This window comes from Microcaecilia unicolor, chromosome 6, assembly GCF_901765095.1.
Source record: "Microcaecilia unicolor chromosome 6, aMicUni1.1, whole genome shotgun sequence".
Taxonomy (NCBI): Eukaryota; Metazoa; Chordata; class Amphibia; order Gymnophiona; family Siphonopidae; genus Microcaecilia; species Microcaecilia unicolor.
Genome location: NC_044036.1, coordinates 291805892 through 291827232, shown reverse-complemented (window position 1 = coordinate 291827232; position 21341 = coordinate 291805892). Strand labels below are relative to the sequence as shown.

Sequence of the window (21341 nt, the reverse complement as noted above, 5' to 3'; positions counted from 1 at the left end):
TAGAAGATGAACTTTTGTATTTTGGTTCCATTTTAATTAACAATTGTATGAAACAAATATACCCATCTTCACAGACTGACAATGAAGAAAATGGAAAACTTGTGATAAGATCTGTGTAAAAGTTCACAAGGAAGAGACGTTAAGATCCTGACTATGTACACCTTTTAATTACTGTGACTTCACTAGAGCAGCATTTCAACACGGCAGACTCAAAAGTTCAGAAAGCAGAAATATAATATCTTCCTGACTACATACACTCTTTAATTATTGTGCCTATCATTTCAATACGGCAAACTCAGTAAGTTCAGAGGAGAAGGTTTTCATAGATTTTCCCCCCCTTGGCAATTTAGGGCTTTGTTTCAACAGACATATATCTGAGATCTTTGATCTCCTCATCAGTCCTCTCAGATAGCAAGTATTAAAGCATGTACCACCCTGACAGGCACAGCGGAGGTTGAGGGGTGGGGGGAATTTCCATACATACCAAGTACTGAATCACAAAAACTCCTGAATAGAAGTCACTGGCTCCTTCTGCAAGTGTATATCACCTTGGAAGAATTTTAGTTTTGCTGACTCTTAGCTTCTGTAATATGTACCAAAGGGTGCACTGGCAGCATGGTGAAAAGCTGTAAATTTACCTATGCACTACAGTGTCTGCCCCCTCTGTGCCATTTTTGTCCTTATCCTAGGGTCAACAGTTAGCAAAGTGAGAGCCATTGTCCAGAGGCCATGGGATTCAGGGCAGTTAGATCATTATGCTACCATTGTATTATATCTCTGGTATTTGAATTCCAGTGCTATTAAATGTGTATATTTTTGATACTGTTTCACGGTAGTTCTATTGTTAGGTTTCAATTTACTGTTTTCAAGTTTACCTCATTTATTGTATTTATGTTTATTCTTGGTTATTTTACAATTGTTATGCCGTTAACAAAATTATAAGTTTTATGTTAAACTGTACACCGCCTTGGGTGAATCTCTTCATAAAGGCAGTAAACAAATCCCAATAAATAAAGAAAAGATGAAAAGGAAGCTCATTCGCATATTTTAATTGAGTATATTGGTGTACACAATCTGATTCCTCAGACTCTGAAGTTACCCTCTGCTTTGGAAGGGTGTTCTAACTGTGTCAGAATCTGCCTGCTCAGTTAATTAATAATGATCACAAATCAAATGAAAGAGAGACATTTCTGGGGCAGAAAGCTATGTGCAAGAAACCATCAAATGCTGTAGTTAATCTGACTGGGGGGAAAAGTCAGAAACCAGGATAACATGCCCTGGTGGGATGCAAACAAGAAGCATGACCCCTGGTAATGAAAGCTGTACGGGAGCCTGGTTCCTCTTTCCTCCCCAGATTATCTTCCACGCTCTTTGGAGTGGGAAACAGGAACTCAGCCAGCACAGATCCCTAAACTGCACTGTGAACTTTAGCAGAGATCTGACTAGCACAAGTTTAGCTACTTTGACACAGACAGACGCAAGATATGGTGCAGAGTACGAAGACTGCCCAGTATTTACCTACGAAGCACTCTACTGCACGGAATGAATGCTACATGCACAACTGTGCCTGCCCCCAGGTCACAGGATTTAGGATCTCACAATCACTAACAAGCCAACATCATTCTTTGCTGTACATGTAGCAAATGTTAAAGCATAATGAGCACTAGATGGCTAATGCTTCAAGGGGATGGAACAACCAAAGGACAAAATGTCATATTCTAAAGCAGGGTTCGAGCAATTCTAGATACAAAGACAATATCTTCCAGCTGCTAAAGATATTCAAAGCAGTGCATCGATGTTTAACGAGCAAACAGTTGTAAGCTACATTTACTGTCAACAAAACTGCAAACAAATGTATTGTTCCACTTTTGCATACTGAATCATTTGTTTCAGTTCTGTGCCTCTAATTACTGATTTCCTTTCTAAACATTTGTTCCCTTGTTAAACAAATGGGATGCACTCTTACTCCTTGTTCAGTATCAACATTTTCTGAATTGTCAGCACCTCAGCTGTCCCAGCATGTCCATTAAGAGGAGCAGGAGTCAAGGAACTCAGTTTTGTACACAAAAATGGAGAGCTGGGGCGTCACAAAGCATCAAAACACATGAGAGAGAAGAGTGTGAGAATGAAAGTGAAGAGAGAGGTAGAAGGAAGAGAGGGTGGGCTCGCAGGAAACTGCAGGCTCACACTTTACTGCATAGTCACAGACACTAATCTCATTCACAAAACACATGGCCATGGGGATAACCCTCCCAGCCAGGCAGGTATGTAATTTAGTGATAATAAGTCACACCCCAGCTTTCCAATTTATTTACCCTTAAAGAGATTTAGGTCCAGGCCTTAGGATTCTATGTCCTTAAAATTTGTACTGCTGAGTGAAGCATTTTCAGAAAAAAGATAACAGTATTACCCTAACACACATGAACTGCTCTTCTACAATACTCTAATTAAAGGCCTGGGTCACATGACCTGAACACGTGACTATGATAGCCTAAATTCCCATATTAAATCCACCCTGTGTGGCCAAGATGCATCTCAGTTTTTCTAGCATTTATATTCTCTACTTCAATGGTTTCCATTTTCTCTTTTACATCCACTCTCTAGTAGGTTACTTTCAATAACATTTTTGTTGGTATATATTTTAAAACTATCCATTTTTTTGGTGTTGTAAATGGGGTTAGTGGCTGTCCAGCACAAGTATGGCCTAGTCACCATACACAAACTTACAACATATTCCCTAGCCTCAAAGGCACAGGTGGGCTTCCCTATAGTCCTCTTCATGAACTCTTTGTGAGAATACAAGGACTGAGACTGCCGCTGCAGCACCAAGAAAAAACACAGACTTGTTAAGGGAGCTTGCATTCAACTTATTTTTCCGCATCTCTTCCACTTGCTACACCAGTATTTGTCATTCAGCATACGGCACTATGCCCTGACATTCAGACATTCAATCTTGTACGCCTCATTTTTCCCTTTAGCAACATGTCCCTACATTTACCCCCTCACTATTCTACTCCCACATTTCCCCAATGAGTGTCAGGTCCCTACTTTTACCCCCTCTCAGTTCTACTCCCAAATTTTCCCACTGAGCAATGTTCCCTCTAAGCGGAGCGCATGAGCGATTGCTCATACATTTTAGGAGCATTGCTCACAGATTTTACATGGTTGCTCACAAAAATGTTTCTTTTTGTGCTATATACAGAAATGCATTGCTAATACTGGCACTCAAAACTTTATGGTTTTTAAAACTTGTTGCTCACACACACAAAAAAATTTGCACATACCAGGCTACTCCTTAGAGGAAATATTGCCGCTGAGTGTCATGTGCCCCCCCCCCCCCCACTGTTCTACTCCATGTCCCCAGTGAGTCATATTCCTATGTTTACTTCCTCTCTATTCTACTCCCACATTTTCCCGCTCAGTGTCATGTCCCTACATTTACTCCCTCACTGTTCTACTTCCATAATTCCACAGCGAGTGTCATGTCCCTACAGTTCCTTCTAACATCACTTCTATTCCCTCACATATGCTGTAACATTCTGTGTAGCACTTTGTTGCATTACGCTGCCTCTGCATTAAAACACTAGAAAGAGTTCACCTCTACAACTGGAGGGAATTTATAAACCATTTCCTGTGCGTAGAGCCAGTGGCATACCAGGGGGGGGCGGTCCGCCCCGGGTGCACGCTGCTGGGGTGTGCCGCGGTGCGCGCCTGTGGGCTCCAACTTCGCTAACTTCGCTCGTTCACTGCAGCTCCCTCTGCCCCGGAACAGGTTACTTCCTGTTCCGGGGCAGAGGGAGCTGCAGCGAACGAGGGAAGTTAGCGAAGTCGGAGCCCACAGGCGCGCACCACGGCACCCCCCCCCCCGCGGCGTGCACCCGGGGGGGGTGTCATTTCGCTGGGGGGGGGGGGAAGGTGTAATTTCGCAGGCGGGGGGGGGGGGGGGGCATCGGCGATCCGCCCCGGGTGCAATCCAAGCTAGGAACGCCACTGCATAGAGCATGTTTCACACATAGAAAACGGCTCTTATAGAACTTGTCAGCCAAACTGCTGTAAGTATGTACAGCAAGATGGTGGTACACACGTTCATGTAAATTATGCATAGGTATTCTCAGAGGGTGGGGGTGAAGTTGCAATGTACGTGCTTATTGGGCAGACAGGATAGACCACACAGGTCTTTATCTGCCATCATTTAGCATGCTACTATGTCAATACACAAGTCCACACACACTGACACCTTAGGAGCAGGTGTAACATTGTGCATGAGGATTTGTGCACTTTTGGAGCTGGTTCTGTGTGCCCATTTTATTAAGAAAAAACCATATAAAATAGGCACCTTTTAAAAGATTAATCCCCACATCGTGAGCACAGAAATACGTCTGAGGAATGTAAACTCATTTTAACATTGAGCACCAAATAAAAGATATGTGTGAAGCAGATTACATCAGATACGGGCACAGATTACTTGATGGAAGAATGAACAAAGACACAATTTATGTTTTCTAATAACAAAGTGATTGGTGTTTTACACACTAGGAGTGACTATTCCTCTTGCAGTGACCTTGCACACCTCCCTCTGCTATCATTTACTCTCATGTGACAAGCAGCAGAGAAACACAAATGAACCCACTGTCTGTGACTGGGGCACAGTTTATGCTGATATGGTGGTCCACAGAAAGCCTCAGTAGCGTGAACAGCAACTTGTATCTAGATTTTGAAAAATGCAATAAAATGCTGATTTTCTATTTCAGGTATGAAATACTACAGGCCCAACTTTCAGCAAACGTTATGCATTTGCCAGCGAGTGGCAAACACAGCTTGACTTTTCAAAAATTATCTGGATAAAATCAGCCTGTTTAAATTGCTAATCATTTACTGTATAAACCCCTTCTCATAAGCAAATGTCCAAGTATCATACTATGTAATCATTTTAATAATTTAAATTATTAAAAACATGAATAAATTAAATAATTACATAGTATGATACTTGGACATTTGCTTATAAGAAGGGCTTATATAGTAGATAGATGGTAAATGATACACTGAGTTAAACCCAGTATATTATGATACGTGCTGGGTTGGGCAGACACAGCACCAGAAAGGAACAGTTTAGCTGTAATATTCAGCAGTTAAATGGATTAAGTATCTGAATAAACTGAGGTCTACTCCATGGAAGTCCTAAATCTAGCCAGACAGTACCGGCCAAATAATTGTTCAATACATAAGAGTTACATTCAGTGCTGTTGCTTACATGTAGCATGTTAAATGCCAGTGCTGGCACTTAATACAGTGACCACACCAGCTGAAAATTGACTATGTAAGCTAATTAAATGCACCAACTAAAGTCCTTATAAACATAAGCACTTGAATCTAGATTATTTAGAAAAGTAACACAAGAGAAGCTCAATGGGAATACTGGTGTGACTATCAAACCACAAAAAGTTTATTGTTCAAAAGATAATGTCTACACATGATTCTTTAAACTTGATATTCTGAAAAAGTGCCCTGATAGGGAGTTCCAAAATATTCAGGAAAGTGCAAGCTAAACTATTGCCATTCCCACCTTTGATGTTGTTTTATTTTAAGCCTCTAGCTTTAGCAATCATTGTAATGTAATTATGTCCCTATGGAGTTGGATGGCAAGTTACTAAACCCAAATACCATACTACAGGTTCTCAGCCTCAGCAACTTCACTAGGGGGGGGGGGGTTTACACATGTAAACAGCACTACATTTAAGACACAGTTTTACAATTTCCATGTAGAAGTGGTGAATTTTATAAGTTCACACCTCTGCAAGGAGCTGATTTCAGAGCCGTCCACAAACTCAAACTTTTTGCAAAGGGAGGTGGGTCTTGAACAGCGAAGAGGTGAGCACAGTTCCCCCACAAGCCCTCCTCATACCCAAGCTCCAAATGAAAAGGTAGCTGACTTCAAACAAACGTACTGCCAGCAGGTGAAAGTGCCACTGTATATATTTATTGCAGATATATAATATGGTAATGTACTGCTAAGGAATGCCTAGAATACACTTTTTAAAAATCTCTGCATGCTGCCATCTATACAACCAAGCAGCACTTTTTTTTTTAACTTCTATTTTTACATCTCTGCTAATTTACACATACAAATCCACCTACACCTACAATCCATATGGCTCACCTACAAGATGTTATTTTGCTCCATCTCTCATTCAAAAAACAAAACAACCTGCCCAGCTTATAGGAAGCTTTAGAGAAGATGGACTGGCATAAACCACCTTGACCTCGATGCTTAAAGCTGACTGGGCTTGCGACATTTCATTTAGACTGATTTTAGCCACTCTACCGTGCAGGTTGTTGTGTGCCTAATGCACAAAAGCTTCCATTCACGGAAGCAGCAACTGAAGATTCTATGCAAATGAGCTCATTAGTATTAAAATATGATGTAAATAAGGTCATTAGCGAATCCCTCCAATGCTCAGAGAAACGGCGTATAAAACCCCTCTGTCCTAACAACTAAAACCTTCCAACGGCTCCGAGCAGGTGTTAGGGTGAGTGTGCAGAGTTACAGAAGAGTCCCTGGGAGTAGAGGGAGGGATGGAGGCAGCTGATCTTTGCTTTATCTCAGGGGTCCCCTGCTGATCTCTAGTTTCAGATGTGGGAGGTTGCGGGTACCGGAAAGCTGTAGCTCTGTGTGCACGTCTGCAGTTTCTGCAACTTGCTTCTGGGGTCGTCTCCAGTGTTCTGCTTTTGGTTTTGTTTTTTAGCTTTATTTGTATATATTTTTACATTTTTGCTGTCTGGTTTACTTTCTGCCCAAGGTTTCTGCTCTGGAGACCACAGCTCTTGTGGGCATGTGCCAGGCACGTTCCTCCCCCTTTAACTTTTAATGTTTAAAAATAACAGCGTGCATATAATTTGCACGCTGTTAGTGTTGAGCACTGTGTGGTAATTTCTCTTTGGTGTTTGGGTCAGTGTTTTCCAGCGCTGTTCCCTACAGCACCTGAGTTCTGAACATCTGGGCCCTTGAGTGGTTATAGGAACTTAAGTGTCAAGCTGGGTCAAACTAATAACCAGCCTTACTCAGTCATATTTCAATAGGAAAGTTTACCTGGCTAATAATTATTTAAGGATTTGTCCTCCAGAAACTTGTCCAAATGTTTTCAACTCAGTCACACTACCAGCTGTAACCCCATTTTCTAGCAACAAATTCACCAGCTTAACTGTGCATTGATTGAAAAATATTCTTTCCAGAAATTGATTTAAATCTGCTCCCAGTTAGTTTAATGGAGTGTCCTCTAGTTTTAACACAGTAATTAAGCATTCACTATTTTCTTGTTCTACCCACTAATTTTATAGACCTCTATTATATCTCTCCTCAGCCTTCTCTTCTCTAAGCTGAAGAACCCTAACTTCCTTACCCACTCTTTATAAGGAAGCCATTTCATCCATGCAATCATTTTTATTATTATTCTCTGAACCTTGTCTAGCTTGTCTAGTTCTGCTATATCTATTTTTGAAGCCCAGTGATCAGAAGTGGACACAATACTCAAGATGTGGTTACACCAGAGATCAGTACAGAGGAATTATCATATCCCCTGTTTTGTTTTCTTTTACTTCTGCATAATTCCTGTCCTGAGCTGAGGATGGGCATGCTAGCTCCTCCATGAAAATCCATCCTTCCCCTATTTTATAATCTCCCTCCACCCAGCCCACCCACTGTAGCAAAAGTGCTTAGAGCTTACAAACTGTCCCTCTAATACTGGCACCTAGCTCTGTCCACTAGGTGTCACCATTGTGCACTTTGTTTTATTAAACTTCATTTCTGTGCAAAGCCTTTGCTCGCAGGCATAGGGTAGGAAAATGCACCAAAAAAAAAAATCAGTTTGTCTTCTTCTTTTCTCTTTCAGCTTCATGTGACACAGCTACAGTCCTTTAACAAATCGGTACTGACAAATCAAAAAAATATGAGCTGCCCTGTCCTGAAGACTGTGCTCTTCCTCCAGCATGAAAATTGGTTTATGCTGCTTCTTTAACAACTTATGCACTTAGAGGTCTACTTACTAAACTATATTAACATGCATTATGGCCTGTACGAGAACCAATAAGGTTTTAAATACAACTGTACCACTTTCCTGCAAAAATGCAAATGAGCTCATCATACAAAATCATGCTCTAATGTTATGCTTTTAATATATTGTTTCTCACTTAGGCCCCTACTTACTTACATTTAGAGTGCAAAAATGGTTCTGTTGCAGTTAGCTGCTGTAAAACTCATTTAATATAATGGGCTTTGCAGCAGGTAACACAAGTTTACTCACACATTAAGTGTCTAGTACTAAAACTGCTTATTTCTATAGCACTGCTAGACAAACAGAGCAGTATACACAAACACACATGAGAAGGTCCCTTACAGGGCTACGGTTAAATAGAAATGCAGAAAACTGAAGGAAACAATACTAAGAAATAATGCCAAGGAGTTGATTTTGCTATAATACCATGGCTCGCATAAAATGCATTACTGTTGGCTCGCTGATGAGAGAAAAATCAGCTCTGGATCATGAGCTCTAATTAATATTCACAGACTGAGTATTATATGCTAATATGCGTGCCCATGCAGAGCTCCAGCCACCCTTAGTCATTTATTTATTTAATTTGGGTTTAGCGCATGGTTAATTACATTCAGGTACATTAGGTATTTCCCTACCAATCGAGGGCTTGCAATCTAATTTTGTTTTACTCGGAATGGAGGGTTAAGCAAATTGCCCAAGATTACAAAGATTTGAATTGAGTTTCCCTGTTTTGCTATAACTACTAGGGACAGTTTTAGGTAAACTCCTCTTCCCTTAGGTGTAACTTGCCTGCTTACATGGGGGTGGGGGACAAAGAGTAAGGGAGTCATTAAGGTAGTGGTAGAGAGGAACCAATTCAGTATTAGTATCAGCAACATTTGAGTGGGGGGGCACTGCCTCCCCATGCCCATCCTAAACTATATCTATGCTCTCCCCTCTGTTAGCAAAGTTAACCCCACTGTCCACAGTAGCAGACCTTCCCTCATTGGCAAACCCTGCCCTCCTATCTGAACATCCAAAAACTCTCCCTTTAAAATCTCCCTCCCTCTTTCTGTTGTGCCCGAACCTGCTGCTTGACCTAAGAAGTCTTATATGCCATAATGAGGCAGGAGCAATTGCCAGTCTCTCCCTGCCCAGCTGACCCAAGGCTCCCTCTGCCACATGCAGAGCAGAAGTAACTGTGCATCACTCCTGTCCTATATGGACATGGTTTCTTGGGGTGAAAAGGGGCCAACCCAGTGGAATAGGGGTGGAGAGAAATTGTTCTGAGGAGACATTTGTTGCAGGGAGGGAGAGAGTACCTCTGCTTGTGGATGGAGGGGGAAGTTGTGCTTTAGGGAAAAAGGAAAAGGCAAGCTGTCCTTTTCACATTTATGGTCTGGGTGACTGGGTGCCCTCTAGTTTGTCTGGATGAGTACTTAGTTATCATCTGAAGTAAGTTACTAGTGGGTTTTAAAAAACATATATTTTCCAAAGCTTTTCCTTTTTAAAATCAAGCCTTTGTCTAGCTACTAATCACACTGCTTAGAGAAAGACTAGCAGCTCACATAAAGTCAGCAAGCGGGGTGCAACTCCTCATAGTATGACTACCAATAAAACATGGAAAGGGGAAAGTCTCCCTATCTCAAGGGAAGCCACACTCAGGCATAGTTTTAGGCAGTACAGGTGGACAGATGCCATTTTCTTTCAGGACTGTGTGCTTTTATGGTTTCATCATGGGGCTTTTGACTGCAAATGACTCTAGTGATTTTGCTTGTATACTGTGGCAATAAAAGACAATGGATTCATTCACAAACAAAACAAGTTGTACATTATGGCATGCAACAAAAGCATAAGAAAAAGACAGAGAGACAGCTATCAGAGCAGAACTTACCCCACGCTTTAGGCTCCTGAAGCAGTGGATTTTGGGTTTGGAGATCATGAACTCGTTGAGGCGATGGGAGAGGGGCTCCTTTTGCTGCTTAGGAGACTGGGGGCCATTGGGAACAGCAGAGGGTGAGGCAGAGGCAGGGGGAGGAGGAGGGGGCTGATGAGGGGATGTTAGAAGGGACATAAGCTACGTATAAGAGATGAAGCAGTGACAGAATATAAACCAAAATAAAAAGATAAAAAACACAAAGCAAAAATAAGGATCAAAGCAATATTTAAGTCCAAACCAATGAAACAAAACACAAAGCAAAACACAACTCAAAACTGATCGATAATTAAGAAAATGACAATTTATATCATGTTAAAGAGAAATATGGTAGCATGGAGAGTTAGGTAAATAATGCAACAAAGAAACAGTGAGATGCAACAGCAAGCAGTGCATGCAGATTTTTATATGCAAATAACACCAGAACCTACAATCACCAGTCTGTGGGTAAGCCAGAACACTGCAAATAACTTAAGCTCAGCACCTGGCTCTGATTCACCTTGTTGCCCTTGGAGATGGTGAGCTTAAAATTAACTGAGCCACTTCCCTCAACCTTTGTGTTCATACCACTATCCACAAGTCTTATTCCTTTGCTGTCCAATCCCAGGCCCCATCTGCTCATCAAGTTTTGCTATGCAGCATTATAAATAAATAAATTAGCAACTCCCAGGCTGTTACACAATGTTGGCTGCCTGGGGTGGTGAGGAAGAGGATAAGAAAGGAAGCTGCAGACAGGTGGGGAGGATAAAAATCAGGATCAGACAGAGATGACAGCATGGATTACACAGGATTCCGTCAAGATGGTAGCTGGCACAGGGGAGGATGACACAAGAAAGATGAAGCAGGACAGAGACACCCAGGGGAGGGAGATGAGAAGAACGGATACAGAGAGGTACAGTAGAAGGGCAAATGCAGAAGTCAGGACATCTGTAGAGGAAGAGCTGCTAGAGGTAGAAGCTTCGGCTGACGGAGATGAAAGAACAGAGGAAAAGTATATCCCCGTATTTCAGCAAGAAGGATGGGATCTATTCTGTTGGATCCTGCCAGGTACTTATGACCTAGATTGGCCACTGTCAGAGAGAGGATGCTGTGCTTGATGGACCTCTGTTCTGACCCCAGTATTAGATTTCTCAATTTCTTATATAAGATGGTAGTGCAGAGGGTAAAAAAAAAATCAAGGAGGGAGATAAAGCAGAATACTGAGCTTTTCTAGTACATATGAAAATAGCAGATATAGCTGTGTAGGTGCTGATATACTTTTTTTGTATGTAGGGCTTTGCCAGGTATAAAGGAAAATGCTGAGTGAATTCTAAGGTGAGCAAAATCCAGTGTATACAGAAGGGAAATGGCAGCACTGAGGGAGAAGGAGGAGGAGAGAGAGAGAGAGAGAGAGAGAGAGAGAGAGCGAGAGAGAGAGAGAGAGAGAGAAGTAGATACAAACAAATATGAAAGCCAGACAACAAAAATATAAGGCTACACACACCTCACAGAAAGCAACAGAAATGTTAGAAATGGGAAGAAAGAACGGCTTAAGAGTTGATGGAGACGAAGAGAAGGACAAGAGAAATCATACCAGAAACAAAGAGGCAGGAAAATGCCTTAGTTTAATCCCGGACATGAGTTTTTATTCAGGTTTTCTTTTTCATTTTGCACTACACAGTTTTACTTGGCTCACATTTGGCTGTTAAGAGTCAACTTGGTCTCTTCAGCTTGGCTCGTCCACTTCTGCTCAACAGTCCGCTGCATTTTATCTACAATACTTAAGATCAGCGTTACACTTATATGTGAATAGAAATATGCAACACTGAACAGCTTTTGAGAAGTTTAGCTTTAAGAAGATATGGAAAATCAACCTGATATGACTAACCTCTGTGTTGGGCTACTCTTACAGTGGAGTGGAGTCCAAGCAGTTCCTGACCTCAGATTTGCTACAAATGAGGCAGAGAAAGAAGAGCACATGCTTTCCCTCTGCTTGTTAAAACTTCCGGGTGAACACAGGTGCTGTGCTGGTCTATAACAGGTGCTGTGGCTCTTACATTTATCTAGAGGGCACGAAGTCCTATTTTCTTTCCTGCCATCCCACAAACAGAAGTGTTCAGCATAAAACTAGAACCCTGGGGTGAAGGATGTCATGCACCAAAGCATTAAATGCAACAATGGAAAGTAAGTTTTAGGACAGTAGAAATTAGTGAATGAATAAAATGATCTACTTCCATGTTAAATGACTAGCTGGTGATGATGTGAGCTCATTTCGCCATTCCCTCCTTACTGGTGTACCCACTACATAATTTGTATGGTACAGCAAACAGCCCAAAAGCAACATAACAATGAAGTGAGTCAGCATGCAGATGAATCCAACACAATACCGTAGTATATTAGAACGTAAAGGATCATGGAATATAAACATAACAAAAGATAAATTTTTAAAAAAAAGCAATCATTTTAAAATTACAAACAGAAAAATATTCTTTAAAAAAAATCAAGATTGCAAAGAAATACCAAAAGAGGCCATCAGATCTGTGATTGCTGAAACTAAAATTTAAAAATATCTTAATTGTCAGACTAGTTTGATGCATTACAAGCTAGCTAAGGATTTGGAGTACAAGTGGCTCTACCTTGTTTTTCTTGATAAAGGGCCACAATTTGCCCTTTGACTTGCTGCCAAACTTGACTTCTGGTTTCCCATCACTCCTGGAATTAGAAAGGCTGGATTCGGATATAGTGCGCTTCATAGGTTGGCTGAAATCCTCAAATTCCACGTCCCCAGGGGGCTCAAATCCAGATTTAAAGGCATCTATTACCAGCTGGGAATCCTGGAATAGTTTAGGTCAACAATTATCAGGAATGTTCTATTTCCTGAAATATAGAGCTTTAATGCACTAAAAATATGATCCAGCAGTTCAATTTATATTATAGTGATTTCAGGTGAAAAACATTTCATATTATAAAGGAACACTTGCACCTTTGAGCACTCAAATACAAACAATGCAGAAGAACCTTTAGAGGAAAGGAAGTTCTAGAACACGAGTTCATGAAACATTTAGAAAGTATTTCCTCATGCGAAGAGTGGGTGATACTTGGAGTCACCTTCATGGAGGTGACAGACAAAAACAGAACAGAATTACTAAAAGCTCAGAATAAGCACAATTGCAAGGAGGAAACAGTAAAGCTGCAGATCAAGTGAATCTACGTTATTGCAATAGGGAAACATAATGGGCAGACCAGACAGATGTTATTATGCTTGTGTAATTCTAGGAATAAGCATCTTGGTTCCCCACTCAAAATGTAACTCCTCTGCATAGGGCAGCAGTGTCAATTATTTGTCCAGGAGATACTGGCCTACAATACACACACATACAATGTTGATCAAGAAATCCACCATCAATCTCTACTCAAAGAAGTAACTGTTCTTCCAGACAGCTGCTGAAATATCTGGGGGAGCTGATTGCAAACAGATCATTACTGTTGTCATGAAACGTTGCATACAACTTTCAGCACCAAGCAGCAGGACATAATTCTTGTGTATTAATATTCTGGCCTGGCACCACAAACACCACACTAATATTAATGCGAGAAATTAACTCTGCCTCTCTTCCCACCAGTAAGGACAGTCACATGCTAGGACCTCTACAGAGGTTATCAGATTTTGTGATTTTACAGTAGGTTTCCTTTTGCTAGGTGACGAAGTAAAGGTCATTTTCTTCCTGAATCTAAGTTAGAGTCCTTTTTTTTTTAATGCTGACATTCTCCAACTCAAGAACCCATTCTATGAAGATTCAGCTTTAGATATCTTTATTAGCATGACAATTTCATGTGTGTTGCTAACAATTCAGAGGGCTGAAAACTTACGTGCGTCTGATCGATGGATTCTGCTGCTTTTGTTATCCCATCGAGACATTTTCCTATGATTGGTACCACTTGGCGATCCACCTCAGCATAGATCTTCAGGGACTCACACAACCTGACTATACGTTTTTCTTCCATCTCTTGGAGTTTCTGAAACACATCATGTTTCATCAAACACACCGAACAGTTCCACTTCACAAGAGAACAGGTCTTTATCACACAAAATATTAGATTTTAGTTCTGAATCCAGAAAACAAAACATTGCTGCAAATATTCAGCATCTAACAAAATAAATACAGTATTGCCTGCAGTTAAAAACCTACCACTACCTTAAAATCCTGGGGAACAAGTGAGAGCTGGAAGAGGCTGTAACTGCCAGTGGCCTCCTTGGATTGCTCAGATTACAAAAAAATACAGCTGGTTAAGGCCCTCATTGAGCATTAGGAGCTGGATGAGAAGGAAAGAGCTATTTATTTGCAGATTCAAAACTGGAGCGTGGCACAAATAGATATGATTTATTTATTTATTACATTTGTACCCCGCGCTTGGTAGCTATATTGTTAGCTCAAAAACACATTTTATCTAGGGCATATTGTTGCAGTAAATACAATTAAAAAAATAGAGGCATAAAATATTTTATTGCTATCACTTTAAAAGTTCACTAAACTTAACATCTATGGGCCCATGCAAATGTCTTCTGTGCTAATAGCCAGATCAGTAAAAAAAGCCATGCTAGCTACTTAACATGGGAGTAGGCAGGAGCAGGGCATGACAGGGGCAAGCCAAGAAGTGGCTGGCTGTGACAGCTAGCTCACAGGTTAGTACCATGTGCTAGCTGTCATGACTGCCAACAGTGCAACAGCAGTTACTGCAACCTCAAGAGGAGGCAATAACTGCAGCAACATTACTGGCAGTCCAATAACAAGGTCACAGTCCCAGCACAGATCAAAATTCCTGAACCCCACCTATCCCCCATGAACATAAGTCCCAAACCCTCCAATCACAACTCCCAAACTCCCCCCCCCCCAATCCCTTGATCACAAGTCTTAATCCCTGGAAAGCCCCTAAGCTCCTCCCACATCCCCAATCCAACCATCCCCCACCTCCCAGATCCCCCCTGGAACTCCCATCCACTTCTAGTACTTACCCAATGGCAAGGCCTGGTGGTCCAGTGTCACGGAGCAGGAGTGGTCTCCCTGTTCTCCAACTCTGTCCAGCTCCAGGTTCACATGGTGTTGCTGACCCCTAGCAGTAGTCTCATGGTATTACCACTTGGGGGTCAGTGATGCCACTTTGAATATGGAGCTGGACAGAGTGGGAGGAGAAAAGGAACCATTCCAGTTCCTTGCCACTGGACCACCAGGCCTTGCCTCTGGGTAAGACCCAAAGGTGGATAGGGGTTTTGGGGAATAAGGGGAAGGGTTGGGTTAGGGACACGTGGGGGGACCAGTACTTAGTAGAACAGGCTTAGGGGCTTGCCTGGGGAAGGGTTCAAACTAGTGATTGGGGGTGGGAGCAGCTCAGACTTGTGATTAGGGGAACTGGGAGGGAAAAGTCATTAAGAGATGATTGGGGAGTCAGGTATAGGTGGTGCTGCCACAGATATCTATACTGATGGCAGTTAACACATGGGCACCTTGATACATGCCCACTCTATTGGCCCAGGCATATAATGCAGTGACTGTGTGTTAACTGTCTGCCCCTTGCATTTACCACACAGGTTTTGAGCTTATTGCACATCAACTTTTACCGTTAAAGTGCAGTAACTAGAAATTCTACCATATTTATTTATAGCATTTGTATCCCACATTTTCCCACCAATTTGCAGGCTCAATGTGGCTTACATTTGCCGTAATGGCGGTCGCCATTTCCGGGTAACAGTAAAACATATGGTGCATATCTATATGGTAACATAGATGGAACATAACACACATGGAACAGTTCATGGTATATATATATATATATACACCATGTGCATACATACTTGATAAAGAGGAATACATTATGGTATTGCATGAAGGTTCCTGAGTGATAATTGAATTATAACATACATTAGGTCATCGGCTATGGAGAGACCATATTCGATATAAGGATTGAAGTGACAGTGCTTGTTCACTAATAGCTAAGAGGTTAATCAGTCAGGTATGATTAAATAAGATTTCGGTAGTATCTGGTTCGTTTAAAGTCTTATTATGTCATATTTAAGATGGTTGTTTGTGGTATGCCTTTTTGAAGAGGTCTGTTTTCAGTAGCCTTCGGAAGATAGTTAGGTCTTGCGTTGTTTTTATGGCCACAGAGAGCCCCTGTCTCTCTGTGACATTATTTAGAACAATGCTTCTAAGCTTTCATGAAATAATCACCATTGTGATGGCTGTATAAAACAATTAGATTTTACTGAATATGAGGCCAAAGATGCCCGCAATCCATGCTGTAAGCAGACTTGAAAGAGGCAGCTGATCTGTGGACTATATAAGATTGCTCTCTCCACCGTGTGCTCTTTTCTAAAGACGCAAGTACGATAAAGAATACATGTAAGTTTGTCATGGTTACAGGATGTGCAAGGACAGGAAACATCTATAAGCAGAAGGTGGCCAATTGTTTCCTCTGAAGCCTCCTCCCCCATCAGAAATGTATTTCTAAATGTCATAACATTTGATAAAACACTCTAATCCTCCACCTGAGTTTTCTGCAGTAGAGAGAATGCTTGCACTTTTCCTAGTGCACCTAAGCCCCATTATGGCATCTGGTCTAACTTTAAAATCATCCCTCTATTTCTCTTGTGCAGACTTCTCTAACTGGGTCGCAGCACTCATAAGGTGCTGCATTTCTACTTTTTCTGCCTATCACCAGCAGAGGGCAGCTGAGCACAAAACTCGTGATTTCCACATTTCCCTTTGGAAGTGAGGGACTGAAGCCCGGTACAAAAAGCACCCACCTGAAAGATGTGAGGTATGTGTGTATAATAATGTTCATGCTGCTCGACGTTGAACTTCTGAAGAGTTGACGAATAATCACTTTTGCTGTCATCTGCCATTTGATTTCGTGCTTGGGCTTGCTGTCGTGCCTAAAAAAAATCAAAATAATGCCCCATTTCACACATTCAGTTTTAACAGAGATCCTCCTTGCATCCTGCACTTTCCCATCCACAATCCACCAAACTTACCCTTTTCTGCTGATAACTGAACTTTTCTATACATATCAGCAATTTCTTCTGTTATGATGAGTGCTAGATACAGATTACTATGTGAAATATCACAGTAAGGGTCTCACTTTCAAAGCACTTAGACTTACAAAGTTCCATAGGTTATTATCAGGCTTCTTTTCGAAAGAGAAGGGCGCCCATCTTCCGACACAAATCGGGAGATGGGCGTCCTTCTCTCAGGGTCACCCAAATCGGCATAATCAAAAGCCGATTTTGAGCGTCCTCAACTGCTTTCCGTCATGGGGACAACCAAAGTTCACGGGGGCGTGCCGGCACCGTAGCGAAAGTGGGACTAGGGCGTGATTAAGAGATGGGTGTCCTCGGCCAATAATGGAAAAAAGAAGGATGTCCCTGACGAGCACTTGGCCGACTTTACTTGGCCAATTTTTCTTGCGACCGTGAAAAGGTGCCCGAACTGACCAGATGACCACCGGAGGGAAACGGGGATGATCTCCCCTTACTCCCTCAGTGGTCACCAACCCCCCCACCCTAAAAAAAAAAACTTTAAAAATATTTTTTGTCAGCCTCTATGCCAGCCTCAAATGTCATACCCAGCTCTATGACAGCAGTATGCAGGTCCCTGGAGCAGTTTTAGTGGGTGCAGTGCACTTCAGCCAGGCGAACCCAGGCCCATCACCACCCTACCTGTTACACTTGTGGTGGTAAATGTGAGCCCTCCAAAACCCACCCGAAACCCACTGTACCCACATGTAGGTGTCCCCAGTAAGGGAGCTATGCACCTGGGAGCAATTTGTGAAGTCCACTGCAGTGCCCCCTAGGTGTCCTGGCATGTGAGGGGGACCAGTGCACTACAAATTCTGGCTCCTCCCACGACCAAAGGGCTTGGTCGTTTATGAGATGGGCGTCCTCGGTTTCCATTACAGCTGAAAACCAGGGACGACCATCTCTAAGGTCGACCTAAATGTTGAGATTTGGGCATCCCCGACCGTATTATCGAAATGAAAGATGGACGCCCATCTTGTTTCGATAATACGAGTTCGATTATGCCCCTCTATGTAACTTTGCAGGTCTAAGTGCTTTGAAAATATGCCTCTAAGTATTAGAACTGCCTATGATGTTACACAGCTCATAACTCTTTCAGCTTAAGAATCTGACAGTATGATTTATATTTTTAAGATACTAAGACTTGCTGATCAGTATTCAATTTTTTGCCATATTTTCAGCAATGTATTGTAATAATTGCCAAGTTAGTCCACATTACTACGTACAAATAACTTATTTGTTGATCCTTACTGATAATTTTCCAGATTTTAAGAGCTAGAACTGGCCTTATTTTACAACCTCTATCAGCAGACAATAGTTTCCAATCAACAAGTCCTTGGAATACCAGTCAATGGAAAAAGAGTATTCACGAGAAGCGGAAAAAATCAAACTGTGCCAGGTTTCAGAACTCTGGATAAATCTGGCTCTGTTCTCCCCTATCCTTCTAATTCCTCTCTCCTACTATTGTTAGAACTCAGACAGACAACAGAGAGGCAATATCTTTGTGGTATCCTCTGCATTTCTTAGAAGTCTTTGCATAAAATCTTGCTAGAGCTGTGCAGCAGAACATATGCAGCACGATTCAATGATAAAACATCTGAAATGAGTGCAGAAGCAGATATGCCAAGAGAGTTCAGGAAAGTGACAGAATGGAGGGTGGAGGGAAAGTCTAATAAATTCCCATAAGGCCTCTTAAACTTTCTAATTATGGTTTGTGAGACTGAATAAAAACTGGAATTCCTCAGACTCCCTGTAGGTTGATTATTTGTATTCTGTATGACAGATGGGATAACTTTTTCCAAACATATTATTTCATTCTAGTTGGAAAACCTTCTTAACACTGTCAAAGTAAAAATGTAAACTGAAATAATCTTTGGCATAGTGCCATTATAACAACTCAGTGAGAATGGACTAGAGTGATATGTACCATGGCTAGACTTATGGGTTTTTTTTTTTTTTTTTTACTAAGGTGTGCTAACATTTTTAGCTCATGCTAAAAATCTGTTGGCACTAAATGCTGAGATCTCAGCGTTTAGCACCAGCTAATTTTTAGTGTGACCTAAAAACGCCAGCGCACCTCTATGGCAGCTTAAGATGTTATGGCCAGTCCTATTAGAGCCGCAAGCAGGTCCATGGAGTAGCCTAGTGGTCGATGAACTGTTACACTTGTGGTGAAAAGTGTGAGCGCTCCAAAACCTACCAAAAACCTACTGTACCGCATATAGGTGGCACATGCAGACATAAGAGCTACTGTAGTGGTGTAGTAGGTTTTTTGGTGGGTTTTGGAGGGTTCACCATACAATATAAGGGGGTAACAGTGAGATGTGTATCTGGGACCTTTTATGTGACGTCCACTGCAGTGCCCCCTAGGGTGACCCACTGCTCTGCTGGGATGTCTGTGTGGCCAGTCTACTAAGAATGCTGCCCCCCCCCCCCCCCAATACATCCCAATGGCTTGTTTTTGTGCATTTTTCCTTGGATTTTATTTTTCAAAAATGATCCAAAAAGATAGATGCACTGAACATAAAAACATCCAGTAAATGACCATTTTTGAAACAAAAAGTTGGCTGTTTTTTTTCTGGTTTGAAAATGGCCATGTTTGCTGGATGTTTTCTACAAACGATCCAAAATCAGATTTAAGGGTCCTGTTTACTAGGCTGCGCTAAGGGTGCACTAGTGTTTTTAGCGTACGCTAAAGACACCCATATATTCCTATGGGTGTGTCTAGCAGGGGCATAGCTATGTGGGGCCACGGGGGCCCAGGCCCCCGTAGATTTGGCCCTGGACCCCCCTACCGACAACCCTCTCGACCCCCCCTCCTGCCGCCAATCTGCCGTCGCCGTCTGCTACCTTTGCTGGCGGGGGACCCCAACCCCCGCCAGCCGAGGTCCTCTTCTTCCTTCGTTCTGTTTCTGAGACTGACGTATAACGTGCAGAACGTCAGACTCAGAACGAAGGAAGAAGAGGACCTCGGCTACCGGGGGTTGGAGTCCCCTGCCAGCAAAGGTAGGCAACGGCGACAGAGGGTTGGTGGCAGGAGGGGGGGGGGGGTCGAGCGGGTCGGCGGCGGGGGGAGGGGGGTCAAAGTTGGTGGTGGCGGCAGCGGGGGGAGGGGTTGGCAGTGCCATGGGGGGGGCCTAAAATGTGCCCCCTCACCTCAGGCTCTGGACCCCCCTCCCGCCGAAGTCTGGCTACGTCCCTGGTGTCTAGTGTTTATTTCACGCTAAAAACACTAGTACACCTTAGTAAACAGGGCCCTAAGTGTCATATCGAAAATGCCCCTCATTGTATTCTGCAGAAGGAATGGATCCTCAGGAGCTTAGCCTAGAATGGGTGGCAGAGCTGGTGGTTGGGAGGCGGGGCTAATGCTGGGCAGACTTATACGGTCTGTGCCGGGGCTGGTGGTTGGGAGGCGGGACTAGTGCTGGGCAGACTTATACGGTCTGTGCCGGGGCTGGTGGTTGGGCGGCGGGGATAGTGCTGGGCAGACTTATACGGTCTGTGCCAGAGCCGGTGGTGGGAGGCAGGGATAGTGCTGGGCAGACTATACGGTCTGTGCCAGAGCTGGTGGTGGGAGGCGGGACTGGTAGTTGGGACGCGGGGATAGTGCTGGGCACACTTATAGGGTCTGTGCCAGAGCTGGTGGTTGGGAGGCGGGGTTGGTGGTGGGGAGGCGGGGATAGGGCTGGCCAGACTTATACGGTCTGTGCACTGAAGAGGACAGTACAAATAAAAAAGTAGCACATATGAATTTATCTTCTTGGGCAGACTGGATGGACCGTGCAGGTCTTTTTCTGCCGTCATCTACTATGTTTACTATTTTTTTCCTTTAGTTCTGTAAACCAATTTAATACTTTTGTAATAAGTGGTATATAAAGTATTAAAACCAAATTCAATGCATCTTGGCCATGAGCTGAATATCAGGAATGAGTACATAAACCATTCTTTTGCAACCTTGCTACAATTAATTCTGTGCCATGCATTTTCACTTCTTAATACTACTAGAACTAAAACCCCAGGGGAAATCTTTTTTTAAATTCAAATAATTTTTATTGAAGGAATTTATGGAATATAGAAAAGAAAAAAAACAGAAACAATATAATATAGTGAAAGCCACAGCAGTACTATTAAATATTCTAAATGTGCCCATATCTAAATTACATAACCAGCAACAGTTGGATGAGTCACTGTTAGCTCTGGTTTGTTTTATAGATGTCCATAGAGCTTTATGAAGCAGAAAGAACAGTGAATGGAGAATAGACGCTAAAGCTAGTGTTCTATTAGTTTTTGAGCAGAATAAATTCCATTGTTTATCAGAAAGCTTTGC

At 42.4% G+C, this 21341-nt stretch overlaps 1 protein-coding gene across 9 annotated transcripts in view; it reads right to left on the bottom strand.

Annotated features, from left to right (window-relative positions):
* Positions 1–21341, bottom strand: part of FNBP1 (formin binding protein 1) — a 203271-nt gene that overhangs the window by 20985 nt on the left and 160945 nt on the right. For 5 of the 9 annotated variants that reach the window (XM_030207836.1, XM_030207839.1, XM_030207840.1 and 2 more), the window contains exons 7-10: positions 16745–16873; positions 13813–13959; positions 12579–12776; positions 9922–10104 (exon numbers count right to left, since the gene is read on the bottom strand). In XM_030207836.1, the coding sequence (XP_030063696.1) occupies positions 9922–10104; positions 12579–12776; positions 13813–13959; positions 16745–16873 (657 nt within the window). The remainder of the gene's footprint in view (positions 1–9921; positions 10105–12578; positions 12777–13812; positions 13960–16744; positions 16874–21341) is intronic. The other 4 variants (XM_030207841.1, XM_030207844.1, XM_030207842.1 and 1 more) reach the window with 1 other exon arrangement.